At 46.1% G+C, this 23,938-nt stretch overlaps 1 protein-coding gene across 1 annotated transcript in view; it reads right to left on the bottom strand.

The window, feature by feature from the left end:
- Positions 1-4,837: 4,837 nt before the first annotated feature.
- The window catches only part of TLN2 (talin 2), a 208,630-nt gene continuing 189,529 nt past the window's right edge, over positions 4,838-23,938 (bottom strand). The window contains exons 52-56 of the mRNA XM_068964068.1: positions 12,872-12,997; positions 10,475-10,537; positions 10,203-10,385; positions 7,018-7,143; positions 4,838-5,206 (exon numbers count right to left, since the gene is read on the bottom strand). Of these exons, the coding sequence (XP_068820169.1) occupies positions 5,078-5,206; positions 7,018-7,143; positions 10,203-10,385; positions 10,475-10,537; positions 12,872-12,997 (627 nt within the window). The 3' untranslated portion in view covers positions 4,838-5,077. The remainder of the gene's footprint in view (positions 5,207-7,017; positions 7,144-10,202; positions 10,386-10,474; positions 10,538-12,871; positions 12,998-23,938) is intronic.

The following is a 23,938-nucleotide window of genomic DNA, read 5'->3' as shown; positions in this document are numbered from 1 at the left end:
TCCCATTGCCTAGAATGCTGCCTTCACCTTCTCCCCCAGCTTCTCTGCCCGAGGAACTCCTATTCATCAGGAGTCAGGCCAAATGCCCTCTGCGCAAAGGCTGTTCCTATTCAAGGTTCTGCCCTCTTTGTCCCCTGGCCTGGCCTCAGGTTTGTCCTCCCTGGACTGTGACCTTCTCCAGGAATAAGACAGGGGCCCCAGTGTGCTGCACATAGTAGGTGATGGGGCAGTGAGTAATTTTCGATAATCTTCTATTGTAATCAGCCTGATTTAGCTGCAGAGGGTCTTCTGTCCCTCTGAAAAACGGCCACAGCATCTTCCTCATTGTTGGTCAGGGCTGAGGGGGCTGCATGTCCAGTGCGGTCCATCCAGGACACCCCACAAACATCAGCACCACCCCCCACCCACTCTTGGACCGCACATCTCAGACTTCCCACCTTCCTGTCTCTGGTAGTCAGTCCCACCCCCATTTTTAAGTCAAAGATAGAAAAACATGACTAATGGGCTTAGTGAGTCTAAATCACCATTTTAAGAGGAAAAAGCCTCTTAGTTGTCAGACATAGTGGTGACACTCTCTCCGTCGCTATGGTGATTCTTTGACATCGCCCTCTCAGAGACTAGAAATGCCGCACACTTTCGCCAAGTTTGGCTCCCCCAAACAAGGACTCTGGCCCAACAACCTGCGTGCCCACTCTCTACAGGAAGGAGGGGTCAGTCTCTGGAGGCTGCCTTTCTGCCTCGGCTGCTGAAGGTAAAATGATCCTTCCGGGGTCAGGCTCCAAGTCAGGTTCACAGAACATCTGCACAGTACACCTAGCTGTGCAACCTTCGCATCAGGGGATCTGTGTGGTCCCACGGCCTGAACGCCTTGTCTGGGACCCTGCTTCTTTAAGAGGAAGATACTAGCATCTTCTACTTAGGGTCTATTTCTTGTTTGAATTTCTTCCAGAGTCAACAATGCTGTGTGGAATTCAGTGGTTCCCTGTGGCTTTGCCTCGGTCTCTCTCTCTCTCTCTCACACACACACACACACACTCAGTCTCTCTCTCCCCTCCTCTAACACAGGTTGGTGATTACAGACCTAGTGCTCAAAGGGGAGTCTCCCTCACATGATAGACAGTCTCCTCTTCCTCTCTTCCATGTTCCCATTCCCATGAGACTTTCACACGCGTTCAGTCCTTTACAAGTTTATTTCTGGAGAATTAAAAAAAAAAATTATGCGACCAGATCAATAAAGACATTACGACCCGGGGCAGAACTCGGCTATCCCACTTCCTTGCAGATTTTTCAGCTTGGAAAGAAGGTAGCCAAGGGAGACCCAGCTGCATGCTTTGTGGAATCAGGAGCTGCTCACACAACTCAGGGACGCCTATGGGGGTGGGAGCGGGGGCTCTAAGGAAGGCAAAGCCAAACCTCTTTATAGAGAACTCTCTCTCTTTGTAGTGTTTGTTTCTTCAGTGCACAGACGTTCTGTCACATGCCTGTTCCTAATGCCCATGAACGTAACACTCTGAGCAGACTCTCAGAAGGATGGAGCGGTCATCTCAGGGACATTTAAACATGGCGCCTGGGGACTCTGTGGGGGAAGATGCCTTCTCCGCCAGAGGCCATCCTGAGGCCAGCACTTGCAGGAGGCTGTGCTGAGGTGGGACTCGAGTTGCTGACAAGCTCTCAGGACCTCTGGGTTTCTGAATTCTACTGCCTCTGAGCCTGAAGTGAATATCCCCCAGTTCCTTAGGCTCCCCTCAAGGCTCTGAGAGATGGCCATCACCTCGGTCAGCAGAGGGCTGCTTCCTCCAGGGGTCTGAGTGCTGAAACATATGGATTGCCTGTGCTGGGAGCAGAGAGCCGTATCCCTGGGGGCCCAGCCAGTGTCCAGAACCTCAGCGCTGGGGGAGATATGGGGGTTCACACCCATGGAGGAAGAAGGCTCGCTCACCACATCACCCTGCTGCCTGGCTCCCGCATGAGGTTGTGGCTTTGGGAACACGTGTGTGGTAGGGTTCACTCTCCTGGGTGAATTTTGGTTGTAACATTTTGAGAAATATGGAATACACTTTGGTTGTCTGTAAACTCACTAACACCACACCTAGAACGCAAGCAGGGAGAACCTATGAGAAGCCCTAAAGGGCTTTCTGGGATAAAGCGCACAGGGCTCATCACTGAGCCATGTAAGTGCTCTGCCGGCGGCCTGGGGGGCTCACAACACCTGACTGAAAGGTGCCTACAACCCAAGGTTCCTGCTGGCACTGATCACCTGGCCTGCACCTGGCCCGATGCCAGCAACTTAAACAAGAGCTGTTTGTTCAGCTGAATTGGCTTGAGCGTTCTTACTCAAAGACTTTTTCTGAAAGGCAGAACCAAGCAAAGCCCAAACTGCCCAATCACCTGGCAGTTCTGAACTCCAGTTCAGGTTCCTTTTTGTGACCTTCAGATCAGTTCAAGGTTTCTGTCAGTTCCTCTCATGGGGCACACACCTATACACCTACTCCCTCTTCATACAGAAAGGCATCTTTATGCTCCAGGCTTGAAACGATTTTTCATCTGAAAACACTCTCGTTAGATGCTCTGAAATAAAAATTCACACCCGCTCCCCCCAAATTCATATTTCCCTTTGAAGGAAAACCAGAACCCTCCCTCCCTTGCTGCCATCCAGGCACACCTACAGGAGCACCTATTACATCACGCCCGGAGCACAGCCTTTCCCCATTTCATGAAATGAGGAGACCAAGCCAGTCACGAGGTGACTCACGTATGTGGTGCAGGGTGGATGGGGGAGGGGCAGATGAAAAACCAGCAACACGCCAGGTGGGGAACCAGCTTCCCCAATGCTCACAGCTGCAGAACATGCCGGATAGAGGATATCCACCCAGGTCCTACAAAATCAACTTTGTTCCGTACCTGTTTTTTGGAGTTGTAAAAAGGGTAGGCCTTCCACCTGGCTTTCTGATATCAAAGGGTTTTCTGATATCAAACTCAGGACCGGTTTTAAACGACTCTGAGGCAGGGACACAGAACTCACTGGCTGGCTCCTGGGATGTCAGGCTGTGACCCAGAACAGCTGGAAGGGAAGGAGCAATCACATAGCCTGGAAGACAAGGGGGTGATGGTAGGGCGTGGTGGGGCTCCCCAGAGGCCTGCTATGTGAGGCCATTAGCACATCTAGATCCTGAACCTCTGGATCTGATTCCTAAGAGTCTCAGAAAGCATGCTATGGCCACCCGCAAAGGGATTCTTGGAGACAGCCCCTAGTCCACAGGCTAAGAAATGACAGGGTGCAGCCCAGAACAGCAGTGAAGACTTGTGCTGGCCACACTTTAGTAGGGTGAGCCACGAGTTTGTTAGCTTCTCCCATTAGATGGCAGGGCCCGGCCAGCTCCCTCTTCTTTAGGGTTAATTCCTTCATCCCTACCTCTCTACAGACTCTCTCCACTTGCTTCTCATTTATACTGTATTTCTTGTAGCTTCCTACTTGCCTGGGAAAAAATTCTACGTGGAGCACTTACAAGTCTCTTTATAAACAGGAGGAGCCATCCAAAGTTTAATTGCATTTTACAACCATGGCATGGGCCAGGGTCTGTTAAAGCAGGACCACTGGGCAAGGTCTGCAGGTGATACTTTTTGAGAACCAAAGCATCAGCTTTTCCCAGGGTGGAATATTCAAACTATCCTGCGAATGAAATATGAGATGTGAGACCACATGACTGGAGAAATGGAGGATGACTGCTGTCAACAGTTACCAGCTTTTAAAAAACCACGTACCTCCATCACCACTGTCTTCCCCCAATGAAATTTTTTTCAAAGACATCTGCTACCTGGCATTAGTATCTATCCCACAAGCCATTCATCCTTCACATACTGTCTTGGGACGAGGCTCAAAAAAAGTCTTAAAATGCCCTTCCAAGGAGAGGGCTCTGAAAAGAGAAAGGAGGTGGGGGTGGGAAATATAAGATTCTTGAACTGTGGCATCCAGAAACAAACTCTGAAAATATCGTATGTCATCACTTTAAAGATGGGCTAATTAGCAAAACTGTGTTGTTAAAAATTCGTAATGGTGTTACAATGCATCTAGGTTTTAGGACTATTAGGACATAGAGAAAACATCCATCTTGGGTTAGAGAGTGGGTGGCAGAGTTTTAAACAGGATTCTGAATGCTGACCATTTTGACAGCAGAAAATCTGATACGGGGCCTAGAAGACAGGGTCCCCAAGGAATGGCTTTACTGGAGCTGAACCCTCAGTTTGAATGCCTAAGGTGGGGGCTGTTGTATTGACTGCCACCTGGAGGACCTGGGTTTATGTGGATGAATTTGTATGAACTCAAACAGCCTCTGCAGAGTAAGGAGCCCACACATTTTATTACAGCCCCTGCTCACCGAGCCCTGACAGTCCCCCATGCCTCTGCCCTTTGGATTATGGAGGGAAAAAAACCATTCAATTTTCTGGGCCACAGGATACAAGCTGGATCTAGATTGTACAAGGAGCTTACACACTGAGGCAAAAAAGCGTGCAAACAGGAGCAGGTAATGTTCACCCTCTGGGTGAACCAGTGCTAGAGACAGGCAGGAAGGCCTGAGCTGCCCCCCTGGAGTCCACACTGGTTTATGTTTCTGGCTTTTATGAACTGTGTCCAACTCCAATGTCCACCTTCGCCTGAGAGGGAGAAGATCTTTGAGTATCTATGGCATTAGTGATTTCCCCCGAGCTGTTTTCGTTTTTTCTATTAAGATTTCACAGCAGGCCCAGCAGCAGGCCTAGAGAAGGACCGACAGAAGCACGAGTGTCCGAGGGCGACGTAATACTGCCTTCGATTTGGTAACGGTCCGTGAGCCCGCGCCCCTCTCTCCTGAGATGCGTGAGGTTGGGGGAGGCGGCGGAGGAGCTGTGGGTGGGGCTCACTGTACCGTGCGACATCACGATCATGCAGCCGGTGCCTGACGGCACAGCAGAGGGAGCCGGAGCGCCCAGGGCCCGGGCTCGCCCCAGGGGGAGGCGAGCAGTCCCCGGCCTCCCAGGACCATTGTCCGTCCAGCTCGCGCGCGGCCGTCCCCTGGGGCGCGCACCCCTGGCTCTGGCCTTATCCTTCGTCCTCCCTCAGCTCGGTGGGTAGGAATTTATACTGTTGTTGGCGGATCTGGGCCAGTTTTTTCCTTGCTTCTTCCAGTTCTCGTTCCTTCTTCAGCATTTCCTCCTGGGCGGCGATGATCTGGAGGGAGAGCAACAAGCTGGAGGGGTGTCAAAGATTCTCGCAAACTGCCCTCCCCTCCATGCTAGCCTCAAGAGCTCCCACAGCCTCTGCTACCACGGCACACAGCACTGCCCCAAGAGTGTGTATTTTTAGCTCTGGAGACCCACCTCTGGGCCATGGTTCAGGTTTTAAGACTAGTAATCCAAGACAATAAGCTGATTTCTGGCCACAGATTTAATAACCGACATGGCCTGCATCCCTATGATGCACCCGGCTCTGGTGTAAGCACTTTACATGGAGTGTTCCATCACTTTCATGGTGACATTGTAAAGTGTGGCCTATTGAATGTCTCATTGTTCCGAAGAGAAATGTGAGGCTCAAGAGATGTGGGTCCACTTTCCTGAAGGGCCTCAGCTAGTGGAGTAGGGCCCATCTCAGGTATTCTTGAAGCTAAAGCTGGAGCCCTTAACAACTAGATGGCTTTCATATATTTATTTCAAGCCTCTAAGGTGTGATCTGAAGAATATTAGTTGATAGGTTTCAAGGGGAAAGGGTAAGCCTGTGCTCTAGAAAGCCACATAGATTTCTGAAAAGCAAAGGTCTTTTCAGAGCTTTGCTAGACTAACGAGCATTGTGGTATCTAAGGAAGGAGAACAGAGTTCAGCCATTCCCAGAACTGCTGGATCACAAAACCTTCTTCATGGAATTTCTCATGGAACTACTGTATCGAGAAAAAGACTCCAGTAAAAATGTATCCTGCTGCTGCTGCTGCTGCTAAGTCACTTCAGTCATGTCCAACTCTGCGTGACCCCATAGACGGCAGCCCACCAGGCTCCTCCGTCTCTGGGATTCTCCAGGCAAGAACACTGGAGTGGCTTGCCATTTCCTTCTCCAATGCATGAAAGTGAAAGGGAAGTTGCTCAGTCATGTCCGACTCCTAGTGACCCCATGGACTGCAGCCTACCAGGCTCCTCTGTCCATGGGATTTTCCAGGCAAGAGTACTGGAGTGGGGTGCCATTGCCTTCTGTGAAAAACGTATCCTATATATTTCCAAATACAGGAAATCATTCAGGAAGAGTTAAGAAAGGTGTGGGAATGAGTAAGTTCAGCCATGGAGCCTCAGTGCTCTGGGTGGAAAACCCATCTTGCATGAAGGATTTATATGAACACACACAAACTGCAAGCCCAGTTTCCTGACCTTTCCTCCTCACTCCCATGCACAAGAATGCAGGCCTGCGTAAGTCAGATTCCCAACCACTCTTGTCAAACTTCTGGGAGAGGGTCATGGTTCATTCTTTCTCTACGGCCAAAGATCTGGAGTAGCAGCTCCAAATGCAACATTTGAAGATAATATTGCTGCCCTTAAACTCTCTTCTTTCCCTTTTCTTTAAGAGAATCCCTGATTTTTAGGTAGACACACTACTACTCAGAGAAGAATACTGCGTTTCCTTGCATCCTTTGCAGCTAGGTTGGCCATGCGACCGAGTGCTGGCCAATGGCATGTGAATTAACTGATGCAGACAACTTCAGAGTCATGCCTGCCCTAACTTTTCATCTTCCTGCTGGCTGGAAACCTGAAGCAGTTATCAAGCCATCTCAGACCAAGTGGCCAAGGGAACATCTCAGGGATGGTGGAGTGATAAGGCAGATGGAACCTGGATCTCAGACACAAAGAAGCTGCCATACCATCCCTAGACTGCTTACACCCAAGACTGTCTTACCAGGGAGAAATAAACTCCCATCTTGTTTAAGCCACTGCTATTTTGTTTCTCTGTTATAACTCAGTGCTCATCTTGGGAGTAAACACTGTCTGGGTTTAATCACAAACCTGAGCAATGCCCCCTACAAACTTTGTTTTCACTACAACATCGTCATCATCAGCTTTGCCAAATGCTGCCTTCTGGGCTGCACGAACAAGGTTGTCTGAGGCTCTTTTCACAGCATTTCCTGCTGCCTGGAGAGGGGACAAGACACACATGATATCATTAAAAACAGTCATTTGGATTCAGCAAGAACAGACATGGAGGCACAGTTCATGAGACTAGGAATCTATTTATCATCCAATTATATACAACACAGAGTTTCTCTCTACGTAGTATTCATTTGTCTGTCTGTCCACTCATCCGCCCATCCATCCAACTATTTATCCATGCATCCATTGATTGCATTGGATACCATTGCATTGGATATGCATTGCATACCAGCATTGGCACCTACCTAACCTTAGCTCATTCATCAGATTGAGACACACTTCCTGGCTCCCATGGAACATGCAATTCTAATGGGAATTACAGTTACGTGAACACATGATTATAGCACTGTGATACGTAGGTTAACAGAAGCTTGCTCAGGAGCTGTCTCCTGGGTGAGAAATTCACCTCCTCCTGCCCCATCCAGCTGAGGCATACTCGAGGAACTGGCTCAGAGATCACTTTTTCTGTCTGCCTTGGCCTTACCCACACCCTCCCAAGCACCCCTGGAATGCTCTGTGCTGGCTTATCTGCAGCCCTTACCACACTTGTGGTTGCCTCTCTCCCCCATGGACAGTAAGTAACTTGAAGGCAGGAGCTGTGACTTGAATCTTTGCATCCCTAGCACTGGGAGCAGTGGTTACCAGGGCTTGTGCTCACCTAAGGCTTTCTGAGGGAATGAAGGGAGCACAACCTACCCCCGACCCCCAAGGGAGGAATGGAGCCCTGCAGTAACTAGGGCCTTTATAGAAGTGGTTTTAGAGTCATAGCTGGCCTTGGGCTGCAGGCTTAAGGAAGGGGCAGGTGGTAGAGACAGTTACAGAAGGGATGGTCCTCATGCAGCCTAGATCTGCAGCAAGGGTGGACCAGGGGACTTGACCTCTGCCACCTGAGGTCTGGAATTTCCTTTTCATTGTGGTTAAGGTTTTGTTAAATCTCCCATAGTCCTTGCCCAGCCCTCTTACAGCCAAGAACTTGCACTTGAGGGTAAGCCGTCAGAGTGTTGAAATTTTCTCAAAGTTAACTAGGGACTTCCCTGGTGGTCCAATGGTTAAGACTCCACACTCCCAAAACGTGGGGCCCAGGTTTGATCTCTGGTCAGGCAACTAGATTCCCACATGCTGCAACTAAGACCCAGTATGACCAAATAAATAAATAAATATGAAAATAAAAAGTTAACTGGCTCATCCGGTTGGCGGTCTGAAGTGGCCAAGGGGTTTAAAAAAAGAAAAGTGGCCAAAGGGGACCACGAGGGCTTGCACAAGAAGGGGAAGTGTAGCGCAGTCCATTAGCACTAGACAAGCCGTCATCTATGCCTATTCTCACAATAGCTTTATGAGGTCAGAAATTATCAGTGCACTTTTCCATGTAGAAAGTGAAGTTGAGTAATCTAAGATTCTGCAGCTGATAAACTATAGAGCTGGGATTTGAACAGAGGTCTGTGTAGCCCCAGAGAACCACTGGGTCATGGTAAGGGACATTGCAGCATACAGTTAAGTCAGAAATGAGGACATAAGAGTGATGCTCGGCTGCACCTCTGTAAATCCTTAGGACTTACAGAATCACTTTCACATTTCTTGATTCTTGTAAGAACCAGTGCCAGCATCTCTATTCTCATTTTACAAAAGAGCCAACTGAGGCCTGAAACGTTTGAAATGATTTGTATAAGATCATGCACGTAATGCATTGTAGAGGCATTAAGGTCTTGAACCTAGGTATCTGTAGAGGTCTTGAACACAAGTATCTCTTAACTCAGGACATTTTCCAAAGAAGTGTCCCCCAAATCCATAAGTCACACATTCACAAACATGCAGCTCCCGACTTCCCCCCTGGGTTTATGCCAGGAGAAAAATGAAGGAAGATGAAGGAGAGAGATGGACACAGGAGGACCAAACGACTGCAACGCACTTTACAACTTCGAAAATAACAACAAAAGTCTGGAGTTTCACTGGAATTATTCAAATATTTTGCCAGTTATGATCTTACATAAACATCTTCAGCAACATAAACCATGTGCATTACAACATTTATAACAGTGAACATCTAGAAAACTGGACACGAATATGTCTAATTTTATAAAGAGAAATTCTGAGATAATTAGTTGATAGAATGTCATGCAATCATTAAAAATGAGACTCATGAAGATTGAACCAGTTAGCATTGCACAGGGCCATTACGAAGACTTTTCTTCAAGGAAAAAAAAAAGTGTAATAAAATGTGAAGTGAAAAATGCAGACTGTCTCTGCTTAGGATGACAACTAGACAAAAGCATTTTGTATAAGATAAAAACAGGACAAGAAAAAACATAACATTGGACACATGAAGATGCTGAGGCTATCTTTCTCATTCCCACATTTCCTTTACTGTGTTTAAAATACTTTTATAATGAAAACAATCAGGAAAACTTAGATCCACTGGGCAGGATTCATGTGTCACCCTCGTAAGTGTGTTCTTTGAGTTCTGGGAAACCTTAGCAGCATCTCATATAAGTTCTTCAGTCCTTTGGCTCTTTTCTTTAGCAAACACTAAATGAGAGCCTCCACTGAAACGTACCATCTTAGGGGTGAGAGATGCAAAGATAAAGATCTGGGACCTGCACCCAAGAAGCTCAGTCTCATCAAAGGCAGACATACAGATAAATCTGGTGGCACAGGGTGACAGGAACCATAAGGTTGGTCTGATCAGAGGCTCTGGCAGGGCAGAAAAAGGACTGACTCCCCAAGGCCTAGGAGTCTAGGAGGGCTTCCTAGAAAAGGTGGCTTTGGAGATGAGTCATGAAGGATGAGCAGGAGTTCACCAAGATTGGTCTGGTGGGAGGAGGGCCCCAAGACATGAGACCAGAAGGTACACGTGGAGTACGTCAGTTTGGCGGGGCGGCAGGTATAGGATGCATGCCTCGCATGGCAGGAAATGAGAAACGTGGGACGGAGCTGGCTGATGGAAGGTCCAGTAGGTCATGCCAAGAAAGTTAGACTGCTTACCCTCTGGTGACACTTACCCGCTCCAACAGGAGTATTTTCCCACCAGCATCAGTGACCATTACCTGTAGCCGCCTCATGGCCTCCGAATCCTGATCAGCCTTCACCTTGCAGGCCACAAGCAACTGAGCCGTGGATGCAGCTACCTGCTTGGCAGATGAGATGAGCTTCTCCTCGCTGGCGTGTCCCTGCACTGAGGCGTTGGCTGCCTCGCAGAGACTGCTGGTCGCGGCTGCCACCATCCGGGCCTGGCAACAGTCAACAGAGAAGTGACCCCCAGCCCAAACCTCCCTCAGGGGATCCAAAAAGCCAGTGGGGAAGAAGGAGAGTGACTCACAGCAGAAATCAGGCCCTGCGACCACTGTCCATCGTCCGCAGCATTGGCAGGAATGGAACCCACCTAGAGAGGAGCATAGAAGGGGTAAGGAGAGTGGGAAGGTGCGGGGTGACTGCACCCCTCACGCCCTACTCATGACCTGGAACTGCACAGAAAAGCGGCTCATCAGACACTCAGCATCTCCCGGGGACCCCTGCCAATGGCACCTTTTCCCACGCGGGACCCTAGCCGCTCCAAGACTGCAGGTCCTGGCCAGTTTCCACCTGGGCCACAAGAAGGTGACTGGAAACGCCCTCAACGACATCCATTTAGCCATCAGGTACCACATTTCTGGGAAAATGGCTTAGGAACAATGGATGGGGCTATCTTGACATGTCTGTTTCCTCTGCTGACCCTTCTTCATTTCTAACATGGGAGCCATGGAGGCCTCTTCATTCAAGAGGTGAGGGAAGCGGAAATCTCTCCTGATTCCTGACTCTGGAAGTCACACTGTGACTTTCTAGCAGATGATGTTAAAAAAGGAGTACATCTCTGTACAATTGAGCACAGATCCTTGTCTTAAGGAAATACAGACCATTTTGTCAGGGGTGGGGAGAGAAGTAAGAAGCTGGAAGTAGGATGATCTCTGTTTCTATTTAGAAATTATGGCAACAAATAAAACGTTTTCTGACCAGATGTAGAAGGAGCTATGGGAGCAAATACCTTTACTGGTGGGAGGTGTGTGGAGAGGTAACAGATGAGTAGCTAAATTTGAATATGAAACTTGGGCTGTCTTAGCAATTACAGGCATCACATCAGGGCTTGCTGAAGGTCAGATGAGGCCCCAGGGCTCTGCATATAGTTCCCCCAATCCAGCTGAACCACTGTCGTTGTTGTTCAGTTGCCAAGTCATGTCCAACTCTGAGAACCTCTGTTACCAACTTTTTAAATGCTTGAACATATAAGTTCCTTGGAGGACAAAGCCTTGGCCATACTCGAGTTCAGTTCTCTAGAATCTAGCCCTCTGTCCAGCATGCAGATGAGACTTCATCAAGATGCAGATGAACTGAGCTTCCTAGGTAGGATGTTCTTCTCAATGATCCATATTTGGTCTTTACGTATCAACCAGTTAACAAGTCCTAGGTGAGTAAGGACGGCACTCTGCTCCCTCAATAGGGGATAAGTGAGAAGGGTAAAGGGATAGATTTATGCTGGCTGGGGAGATGTACATACATCAAATTGGAACACAATGGTTTGGAAAGAGGAGCCAATGTACGTAGGTTGGATTAAGACATGGCTAAGCTTCCCTGGTGGCTCAGTGGTAAAGAATATGTCTGCCAATGCAGGAGAAACGGTTCAGTCCCTGGGTCAGGAAGATCTCCTGGAGGAGGAAATGGCAACCCACTCCAGTATTCTTGCTGAAACAGTTCCATAGACAGAGGAGCCTGGCGGGCTACAGTCCAAGGAGTTGTGCAAGAGTAGTACACGATTTAGCAACTAAACAACAAGAACAAACAAGCTTATGAGAGACTTCATGGAGGAAAATGGAAGGCCACTAGCTGAGCCTAGCCATCTCTAGTGCAAGTTTTTAGGTCAAGACACAATCACATCTGTCATCTGTACACTAACAGTAAAGGCCTTTTAATATCAAACAGAAGTGACTGACAGGTACGGTGACCAAATTTCCCCAACCTGTCAGGATTTCTGTGGCGCCTCCAGGATTGAAAGTCTTTTCTGCAAGATGTAATCTGGATGGAGTGGTTCCATGCCGTATGGGCAAAACAGGACACATGGAATATTTTCAACTGAAAGGCCTTCTCACATGCAGGATTAGTCTAATGTACTATTAATCCTCTGGATCACTGAAAAAGAACTAGGCTTTCACGCTAATGCAGATGGAATGGGTGACTGGAGATAAAGCAGCTCGAAGAAATCTCAGCTTTAAAAACAGACCAGTTTTTGACCAAAGGACTCAGGAAAATGCTAACTGCAGAGCTAGATGGCATTCAGCTCAACAGTCCTAAGAAAATGAATGGAGTCACTGGAACTGAACAAGGTATCACAAAGCCCCTGACTACGGTGCTTATATAGCCATCTATCGGGAACATATGACAGTTTACATCTTTAAATAGAATAATGGACAGCAGGGAAACAGATGAATGTTCAGGCCCTGGTGGCTGCCTGGAGTGGGAGCTCTCCTTAACAAGAAACAGGTGAGAGCCCTGGAAAGCCAAGTCCTCCATTCTGTCTGTCAAGCTGAAGCAGAGTGTGCGGCGCGACGGGCAGAGCGGGGTGACTCGGGGAGGCACGGGGCGGCAGGGCTTCCTTGCTCAGGACACACGCGGCACTGCCTTTCCCTAGGTCCGCAGAGGCTCCAGCAGCCCGACCTTCCTCACGTGGCCAGTGAGGTTTACAAACCTTTCCTTGGGCCACCAGCTCCCTCTGGGCTGCCGAGGCCGATTTGACCAGGGCACTCGTGGCAGCAGCAATGGACTTAGCAGCTTCCAAGATCTGTTCTTCAAAATCCAGGGTCTCGTCCGCTTGCTATAACCAAAAGAAAACAGCATCATACACAACTCATATGCCAAAGGACACTTTCTGCCAAATGACTTACTTCTCGGTCACCTGGCTCTTCAACTGTACATGGCTTCTTATGGACAAACCATACCCAGGGTAGAAAGGCTTAAGCTGGCTGGAGTCCTCTCCATCTGCTGCTTCCCCCCACCCCCTCTCTAAAAGATAAAAATTACCAGCGTTGAGATTCTGTACACATTTAAAATCAGGCCATTTTAAGACAGATGATTTTTCCAGACCAGAGTCTTTAAAAAGACATAAATTCACTGGGAAATAAAATATATACAAATATATAAAAATATATACAAATGGTTTCATCAACATCAACAACTCAAGTCAAAATAATCAATAATCAACATTCAAAGACTAAGTGGTAGCACACTCTCGCCGTGTAAGGCTTGAAAAATGGGTTGAAAAAGGAAGATGGCCGTTAGCTGTCAAAAAATCTTATTTCTCTTGGGTGAAAACAAAGGTAAAATAGTATTTGCATTTCTATGGTTGAACAGAGAGTCACATGCCAACCAGAGATCACACGTAGTAGAAAAGAAACCAGGCAGTGTGCCATCAAGGTAGGGCTGGCCCCTTGGAAGCCTGAGCATGGCTCCACCTGGGGAAGAACACAGGCTCCACTGCACTGGGGCGCTCAGGTCATCAGGGCTCTGCTTGAAACGCCATCACCAGGTCTCCTGCTGCCAAAATGCCTGGGTTGTTGAAGAGAAGCTTTTGGGAAGTTGGGCAAGTGTGAAGACCCTAGTCCCAGGCTCAGTGGGACAGAGCATCACCATAAAGGGTGGCCAGACTAGATAACCTGCAAGGTCCCCTCCAGCAGTGTTGCTCTGTGGCCATGAGCCAGTGTGGATATGGATAAGTGCCTCTTTGGTTACAGTACCTTAAAGACGTGGCTGGTACCTTTCAGGCATTAAGAGATGATGGTCAAGTATAGCAATAGTTTTCTTTGTGTGTGTTGGTAAAATAAACGTAACAAAATTTACTCTTCAAATCAACTTTAAGTATACCATTCAGTGGCACTAAGTACATTACCAATGTACAACAGCAATACGTTTTTAAGAATGCCTACTATGCGCAGGTATTTTGTAAGGCACTTCCGTGCACATTGACTTAATTCTCACCAAAAAAGCAAAAAGTCTTACACTGAAGTTATCTTTATCCTTATGTTTACATTGGAATGCTCAGGCTGAGGGAGGTGGAGTACTGGCCCAAAGGAGGCCAGTGGAGGCATAAAGAATCTAGACATGATCTAAATCTAAGCTTCTCTGCCTTCATCATGATAGGTTTTTCCCAGACAAGGCCACCTCTTAGGGCACCAGTGCAGGGGAGACTTCAGGTCAGAGACTCCAAGTTGGATCACCGATGGTCCCATGTGAACCACCAAACAGGATGGATAAACAGACAGAATGCTTTTCCAGTTCCCTATTCTTTATGGTATCTCTCATGATTCAAGATGTGGCCATTCTCATTTCTGTTTTAATAACTCATTATCAGAAAAATATTTCCATGCAAGTCCTGTGGATCTGAAGATGGACGGTAGCACTTGAGAAGTTCTGAGACAGAAGCAGTATATTCTCTATTTCTGACAAAGTCTTGCTCCAGGAGCATTCAGGATAGAAATGGGTTCAGTTCCAAAAGATCAAGTTTGGATTCCTGGGGTGGGGAAGCCTGTGGTAATCGTGGAATATAAAATTTGTTTATTGAAACATAAAACAACCCATCATAACACACTCTGGCATAAAAGGTACTGTTATATTGAGTTGGCCAACAAGTTCATGTGGGTTTTCTGTAACATCTTTATGGAAAAACTCAACTGAACTTTTTGGCCAACTCAATACACAAGCCACAAAGAAATGGTACTGGGCTGTAATCGGTGAATTCAGTGACCTTGAATTAAGAACTTTTCTGGAAATTCGTTCTGCAAAAGTTAAGAAAAGTTAAGCTTATAAAAGATATAAGCACTGGGGAAACCACAGAGTTTCTGAGTCCGAATGGAGCTCCTACTCATTTTGCAGATGAGGAGATGGAGGCTCGTTGGTGGCTCCTAACATCTCCCAGGCCCTTTTCAAAGGTGGCCTCAGCTATGCTATAGTTTCTAAGATCGAGTCTACTTCACAGGAGGTTTCTGATTTCCCAAATTTTAACATGCACAAAAATGGAATTTCCTTAAAACTAAGTGCCAACTCTAAGCATGGATAGATCTAAAAGAATATCTCATTAGAATCAATGTAAAAGACCTTTTCCATATCTTTTGCTACCCTTGAAGTATTCTGTTTTGTTTTCATAAGACACATGGATTAACATATGCCATATGCATATTAACATATGCCATAGTGCCATATGCACTACTATATACAAGACAGATAACCATCAAGGACCTCCTACTGTATAGCACAAGGAACTCTACTCAATATTCTAGGATAACCTATGTGAGAAAAGAACCTGAAAAAGAATGAACATACGTGTGTGTGTGTATAAAACCAAGTCACTTTGCTGTATACCAAAACCCATGTAACACTGTAAATCAACTACACTCCAAAAAAATCTAAAAAATCCCCACATACTTGAAATATATACTCAACTTGGAAATATTTCTTACACCACATATTTTTCTTGCCATGGCAAGTGTTGTAACGCCCTTTGATGAATATCTTTTCTTTTCTATAAGATCTCTAGATTTTAAAATAGACATGGCAGGAAGCCTTATCTCTGGGAGACATTTGCTCTGATTAAAAAGTATGAGAGTTTCCAAACAAAAGGCTTAATAAAGCTGACTGTGATGGAGAGTAAACATTTAAATGCTACAGTTGGGCACAGTTCCATGATGATATCTGCTTTCTATCTGCTGGATCAGTATCTTTCTGTGGGCCAGATTTACCATCAAGACTAAATGCCCATTGTATCTCTCCTGCTGAAATTATGGATTGACACTTGATGTTTCCTCACACCACACAACTTCTAGCCTAAGAGAAAATGGGATTTCTCCAAGTCAAGGAGAATTCATGAAAAGCCATGATACTGCAGTCTGAGTTCCTGTTGGCTTTAGCTCCTCCCATCAACATACAGGATGGACTCTGGGAGAGGGGTGTGAGGGCAGCAAGAAAAAGAAGGACATATGCTTAACCATGTTGCAAAAAAGGAGACAAGTGGAACGGGTGTAGTCTTTGAAGGCCTTCCCTAAATAAAAGAATCACAATTCAAATGCTGGGCTGTTAATGGAATAAACCCCACTGTAGCTGGGAGATCGAGAACAGTAACTTAGAGATGCTGCTAGGGAACCCTGGGAAATAATTTGCAGACCAGGACACCTGGATATGAGGAAATGCTTTCACTCAATGGGCCGGTAAATGGACAGCCCTTCCTTGCTCAGATCACTGAGGATCTGGTGCAAGATGCAGGTGGTATAGGCTACCCTAGGGTAAATGCAGGCCTGGGCTCAAGACACCAGTGAGCTGAATCCTACTAGCCTGTGATCTCCTCCAGGGCATGGACTGTTGTTTCATCCAACTTATGTCTCTGGAGCATAGCATGAGGCAGAGATACCCATGCAGAAAAGGTTTGTTGAGAGAATGTATCCATTTAATATGAGTTTCTGAGTACTAGAGTTCAGCCAGAGGACAATTTACATGGTAAGCAAAGGGGAGAGGCATGGAGGAGTGCCTGCATCAGTAACTTTCCATTCCTGATCTCTGGGGATAACTGGACATACATATCAAAGCACTGGCTTCTGCCCTGTGGAACACTGTGGGTTGTTAATTGTATGCCCTGCCTGTATCCCTCAACTGGCACTCACAGTCTGACACTGATTCACGCATATACAGATGCAAAACACAGCAGCATGTTACTAAGAGGCCCCCTTAACAAAATAGTATAAAAGATGCTAAGCTAACAATCTGTCCTCAAGGAAGGTGTCAGCTGCAGCCTCTGAGATCTGAATCCACCTTCTCATCCTCTGTACAATACTCTTTCCCTGGTCTCTACTCCAAAAGACTATTGGCCAGGTCACCTGTAGTACTCAGCCATTGGTCTTTTCTGGACTGTTGAGTAGACTCTAGCTTTGAGAAAAGTCTAAGTACCCTTTTCTGACATTTTTCCTGTGAGGTGATCTTCTCCAGAACTCCTTTTTTAAAAAGTTAGAGGTCTGGTGAGATCCTTCTGGGGAAAGGCCACACTTTGGGCTGACTCCCTCACTACCTGCTTCCCATGCACGAGAGAGCATTTGAGACTCTCGTACTGATGGAGAAGAGGAAGGAGGGGGAAAAAGAGGGCAGAAAAGGGAGGCCTTTACTCATTTCTGTCTTTCGACCTTTCAGGAATTCTTGTTCTAGGGGCAAGTCTGATTCTATATTGGATCTGTTTTTGAACTTTAATGTCTGTATTCTATTGTGTTTGCTATGAGTTAAGAATGTTGCCTAGAACCTGAAATATATAAAGTAGCTCACTGTCAAGGCTCTGGCCTCTAAAGGTATAACAGTTTTCTATTCATTTAGAGACAAAAAGTTGCAGAACAGACAATAACATGTGTCACGTTTGAGTTTATTAGGAGTGTTGTGACCAAACCTACATGGACAGCTGCAAGAACAAAGGATCCCAGAACCAAGAAGTCTGTACCAACCAAGCACACCCTTTCCCCTTTTAGTATTAAGGAAGCCTAAATCCTAACCCGGGGAAGATGGTTCTTTGGGACAGTAATCCACCACCTTCTTTGTCAGCTGGCTTTCTGAATAAAGTTGCTGTTCCTTGCCCCAGTGCCTCATCTCTTAATTTCCTGTCATGTTGCGTGGCAAGCAGTATAAGCCTGGTCACAGTGACACTCTGAGAACATAATCTTTGTGGCAGTTCACTCATTTTCCTAACTTACCTTCCAGCCTACCTATCCAATAAGGCTGTTATATATAAATTAGTAATATACACAGAGCATATAGTAAAATGCTCAATAACTCACAATTAACTTCATTTTTCTATCAATACTCATACTTTTTGTGTTTTTTTAACAACAGTTTTTGAGACTGTGACTTAAACTAGTTTGTTTCTCTGCCTGAACCCTGTTCTTCACCCATAATTCTAGTAAAGGTTCTAGCTGCTATCTCTGAATACAATCTGCAATACAGACAAAAAAGAGAAATCAAAGATAAATGAAGTGTCCAACGTCGGCACTGCTTCTAGCTCCTCCTTTGACACCCAACCAGGAATTAGACACCTGGGCTTCAGGCCCTGCTCTGCCCTGTCTGGCCATGTGGCTGGGGAATTTGATGCCCTTCTCCAGACAGCAAACAAACATTTCATTTTCTGTTTGTGAAATCTTTTTAAAAGAATGCATGAACTAAAATTAGCACAGACTCCATTTTTCCTTCCTTCCTCTCTTTTGGCCTCCTTCCTAAAGGATCTTTACTAACCTCCACCCACCTCACCCTCCTAGACAGGTCCCTGGGCATGCACCTGGCAGAGGAAGAATGTGTCCATCTGTGGTCCTCTTTTTCCCCCTTTTCTTTGTGAATTACATCCCTGCAACATCACGTCCCTTCCCCTGCTGGCCTTGATAGTGAAGGAGCTGAAGACAACCATAGGAGATGGCCTAAGGGTCACTAGCCTCATTTCTGCCTCCCTCCCTGAAAACCTTCTCCAAGGGATCACCTTGCTGAGTGCGGATAAGCATCATAGTCATCTCTCTCACAGCTGGCCGCTAAAACCAGACTGCAACTCACTGCACTGTCTTTCCAGTTAGGAATCATGCTGTGTTACTGAAGGCCTTGTAGACACTTACAATTAAAAACAAGGTCGTAAATCACATCAGAAAGTAAAAAAATATATTTGGGTATAATTTTTTAAAGTGTGAACATCTGCCTATAATTTAAATGTCCTCCAGGAAAAAAACCAGAAGGCAAACAAGAACTTCCATAACATGAGTGAAGCATTTTCCTGCCAGGTAGAAACCTGAGTGGAACAGGCAGTCTCAGGTTCTTCCCTTTTGGTAGTGAGTCTGGCCACTAGCAGTTTGCTTCTGATTTTGAGTTGAGAGGTGCTGGAGGGGAGACCTTACCTGTACCCAAAGACCTGAACAGTATGTGAGCCAGGTCAGCTTTTCTTCTGGAGGATCCCAGTGTCTTTAGGACTACCACACTTACTAGTCTTAATGAAAGGGAAACTTCTCAGAACCATGGGAACTGCCAAGAGACCAGAGCTGGTCAGCTGGCCTGGTCTCCCCAGGTTGATCTGGTCCTAGGAGAAACTCCAAGGAAACAGTCAACAGACAAAGCAGGTGCCAGAGAGAAAGTGCTGCCAAATGGTTATGCCAGCCCCCTGGGAAGGGACCGGCCTCTGCATCCAGGTGTGGAATAATTGCATGTGTCTGCAACATCTAATGGACAAAGTCCAAGCTTGTCCCATTAGTATTTTTGGAGCAGTTTTCCCACAGTAGCCACCACTCTTTCTTTAAATACCACTGGAATAATCTTTTAAATGCTATTTCTGTTCTTTTTTTCCTGTATGTCATTCCAGATTTATGCTACAGATATCTATCCATCCATCTATCCTTTATCAGTGGAGAAGGCAATGGCACCCCACTCCAGTACTCTTGCCTGGAAAATCCCATGGACAGAGGAGCCTGGTGGGCTGCAGTCCATGGGGTCGCTAAGAGTTGGACAAGAGTGAGTGACTTCACTTTCACGCACTGGAGAAGGAAATGGCAACCCCCTCCAGTGTTCTTGCCTGGAGAATCCCAGGGATGGGGGAGCCTGGTGGGCTGCCATCTATGGGGTCACACAGAGTCGGACACGACTGAAGCGACTTAGCAGCAGCAGCAGCATCCTTTATCAGAATCTACTAATTGCTATTTCTATTTGATAGAAAAATTCTTAAAGATGTGTCAAACTCTTAAAAACATATACAGGCACTCGAGTGTCTATCTAGGAAGCATGGATGAAGAACGGATGACAGAATTTTTCCAAAGATTTAATTAGGTAGAATTGTTACACTGTAAAGTCATGTGACATGAATCCTGTGTGTGTCTGAGGAGGGTCTGAGAGACCCACTGCTCTATTTGGTGGGGAGTCATGTGGGAATACATGCTGACTAGGGGCCCCACTCACCTTTATTCTTCCGCCAAACTCATGTCTCCTGGCCTGGAAGCAGCTAGTGGTACATGAGCTCAATGCCCACTGCTTGGTCATAGAGAAAATGCTGTATCCTTCTCCTCCCTGAACATCTGGCTGCTTTTCCCCATTTGCTCAACTAATCAGTAGAGCCTGCAGGTCAACAGCAAAATGTACCCTAAAAAGATACATCAATTCTAATGTAGGGCTTCAAACTTCAAGTCCTTTTAAACAGAGCTTTTCATTGTTCAGAACAGCTTGCTGTTGCTTTTCCAAGACTATCTGTCATTTTGGCCAAACAGCTTTAACTGGGCTTAAAACTCAAAACAACGCCATCTAGCTGCGTGAAGGTAGCATTAACTATGGCAGCATCTTGGAAACTGGCTGAAGGAGCTCCTGCTGGCACACAGCCACCGCTCTCTTCTCAATGAGCAGGATCCCAGGGACAGGCTCCACTTCCTAACTCTGGAAGCTGGGGCCCCAACACTGTATTGACCTTCCCTGTGTCACCACTTCTCTGCTGCTGTGACCTGTCACTAGGCAGTCCCTGCCAGCAGCATTGGGCTGGCTCTTAGACACACCAGAAGAGGCTTTCCTAACCCACCTGTACACACCTCTGGCTCACTATCTTCATAGAGCAGTGTCTGCATATTCAGGAGTGACCTTTACAAGAGCACATCCTCTTTGCTCCAAAAATCAGAGGCATTAGCACAATACTTCCCCTTTCAGAAAGCAGAGTTTTAAGTCTTTTATTGAAAGAGATCAGAATGAACTCACATATCCTTCACAGGCTCTCCTAGGGGGAGGAGGTCAGAGCCAACCGAGTTAGGCTGTTACGTGCCAGGAAAAAATGTTTCACAATCCCGAACTTCCTGTTGCACCCAATTAGGCTATGGAATCACTTTCTGATTGTCGGCATATTCTAAATATTATCAACCTCTACTGACAAGTTAACCTACAACAGGAAACTCAACAGACAGAGTATATTCCACACTGCATTATCTTTATTAGATATATTTTGTCCCCAAAGTTTATATAAAGCCCAGTGACTCACCATCCATACATTTGGTTTGGCTGATTTGGTTCATACATTTTGTTACTATGGGTGGAAAGCAACGTTACAGAGAGTTGATTTGTGTTTGAATTTTTTGCTGAAAGCTTGATTGTGAAAATTACTAATTTCTAAATGGAAGATCAGGATAAAACTGAACTAAAATGAAATGTAAGTCTAGATGTGTCTGGAGGTTATAATCCTGACCCTGTATCACAAACATGGGTTTTATTCCCCCACATTGAGCACAGCCTTTAAGGATTCATCACTGCACAAAACTAAGCTATACATAATATCTAAGCTCTTATGAAACATCACTAATTATGGTTTGTTTCTATAATAAACAAAATAATCTAGCAGTACAAATACAGGTTTTAAACGCTACAAGAAGAAATGGAATATAACAGAGAGGTGTAATGAGTCATCTACCTCTGATTCTAACATATTCTTTCCTGTTGCCTTATGAGCTATATTAGGAACCCCCGGAGACAGGGCAAGACACTGTAGGAATATGTTTGATATATAGTTGGATTAAATAACAACCTAATATATCAAACATATCACACAGAGGCCTGCAGAAAGGCATCCAGGTCTGACTGAGCTGAGAATGGGGCACAGCATTGCAAGCTGCAGCCACGGGAGGGGGGAGGGGGAGGGAGCCACTGTGGCACCTCCCTTACCTGTCTGTGGAGCACAGGTGTGTCTGCAGCTATGGAAACGGCGCCACCAGCGGTATCCTAGGCACATGCACCTGGGCTCACTGACATTCTCATTTTGCCTTTATACCATCTTCCCAAGCAAACGGTGGATCCAAAGATGCCAATTTGTTACTTGTGTCTGGGCGATTCCCGGTAAAAAGAGATGCTTACATTTTTAAGGGCCCAAGCTGGGAATATACCAGGAATCATCTTTACAAACCCTGGACAATTTCTATTTTTAAAACAGGCAACCTGGGAATGTGGTGGGCAAAACACGGAGATGAAGACATTGCCCATCCCCCAAACTCCCTCAAAGCAGTGGAGCTGCTTCCCAGGTACAGAAGCAAAGCACATTCACCCAATCTTGGGTGCCTGGGGTTTTATGCAGAGTTATCAGGGACAGAGGTATAGAAGCAATGGCCTACTTACAGAACCCTGAGGATTTGTGATTGATTAATTGATTGACTTCCATTTTGGAAGGGGATGGGAAGAATTGGTTGGTCTCAAAAGACTGATTGATTATGATGTCAGATTGCGATTTTTTTTTTTTAACTGGGGAGAAATTCCTTCTTGAAGTCAAGAAAGTTATTTTATTTCATGCAGGCATTAACCACAGAGCAGATGGCATTCCCAGACAGGCACAGAATCTGGCTTAGGGTGATGGGTTCTTCAGAATGGTTTTATAGATAACACAATCCATGTGGTGGGAGCCTTTGTCCCTGGCTGGAGTGAGATTTTTAATCATTTTAAAGACTCAGGAAGGGCCAAATACTCCCTCATATGAAGATGGGAGTGACACAGAGTAGGTATCCCCAAGGAAGGGACTCAAATCAACACTTATGTCAACTGTGACCCTGGCTTTCCTTATAAACCCACACTGTAAGCAGAAAGGCTGGGTGATCCCAGGGCACTGGGGGGACGCACACCGGCCCAGTTCAGCAGTCATCACTAACTTTTTAAGTGCTATTATTTTTAAAACATTGTCTTATGAAATTTTAAGACATAGACCCTCCCACCACCCCAGTCCCACCATCATCCTTGCACATTCCCCACCTGTCTCCTTCATTCATAAGTGTTTCTTTTAACAGAGTTGTGATCATACTGAGTACAGGACTCCACATCCTGTTTTCTGGCATAACTTAATGTTATGCCAGGAGCGTCTTCTTCATGCTACACAGACTGATCATCCATTATTCCGAACAGCTACATACTTGTCCTTTGAGGAGACACTCAGGGGCACCTCCAAATTCTTGCTGCTTTGAATAGGATGAAAGGAGCAACTCTCTCATGCACACAAGACTTTTATCCTCTCTGGATTTCCTCCTCAGGACAGATTCCCAGAGGTGGGATTAACGGCTCAAAGATTATGGGTAAACCAAAAAACATCCCCCATGCGACTGCACCAGAGTTCCTGATACTAGGTAGGCCAAGAGGACTGGAATGGGCTAAACTGCCACCTGGAGCCCATGCAATGCTGCTTCTAGCTCAGTCGAGGTCACCTGACTCTGGCAAGTAATTTGCCTCTGATTCCGCATCCCTAGAGCAGGGATGCTAATGCTGCTGCCTTGTGGACTTGTAAGGACCAGATGAGTTAATCTATGTAAAATGCTATGTACCTAGCATGTGCTTGGTACTCAATCAGTGTGAGGTTGTTTTTTTTTTTTTTTTTTTAGCTAAGGCCATAAGCTCATGGATCCATGGAATAACTTTTGTTTCAGACATTTCCTAGGAGGTAGTAGATAAAAGTTCCAGAAGTGTATTTTTGGTGACAGTGATATTACTAAGTCTTACGACATGTCAGCACTATTTCTAAATTATCTAATGTTATGTCAATAATGCTATGGGGCAGGAACTCTAATGACCTGGTTTTTCAGATCAAGAATCGTCAGATAAATCAAGAGCTGGACAGAGGGGAAGCAGAACTGAGAGCAGACAGAGCTTGGGAAGATCCTGCCAAAGGACAACAGGACTGGGATTGAGACAGGAGCTCTTAGAGCTTGGGAAGTGGTGGTGTAAATTAACGCCACGCTAATTCTCCAGCAGAAAGAGCAACTGACACGGC

The sequence above is a fragment of the Capricornis sumatraensis genome, chromosome 2 (genome assembly GCF_032405125.1).
Source record: "Capricornis sumatraensis isolate serow.1 chromosome 2, serow.2, whole genome shotgun sequence".
NCBI lineage: Eukaryota > Metazoa > Chordata > Mammalia > Artiodactyla > Bovidae > Capricornis > Capricornis sumatraensis.
The sequence above is the reverse complement of the archived record's forward strand: the minus strand, read 5'-3'. Positions and strand labels throughout refer to the sequence as shown.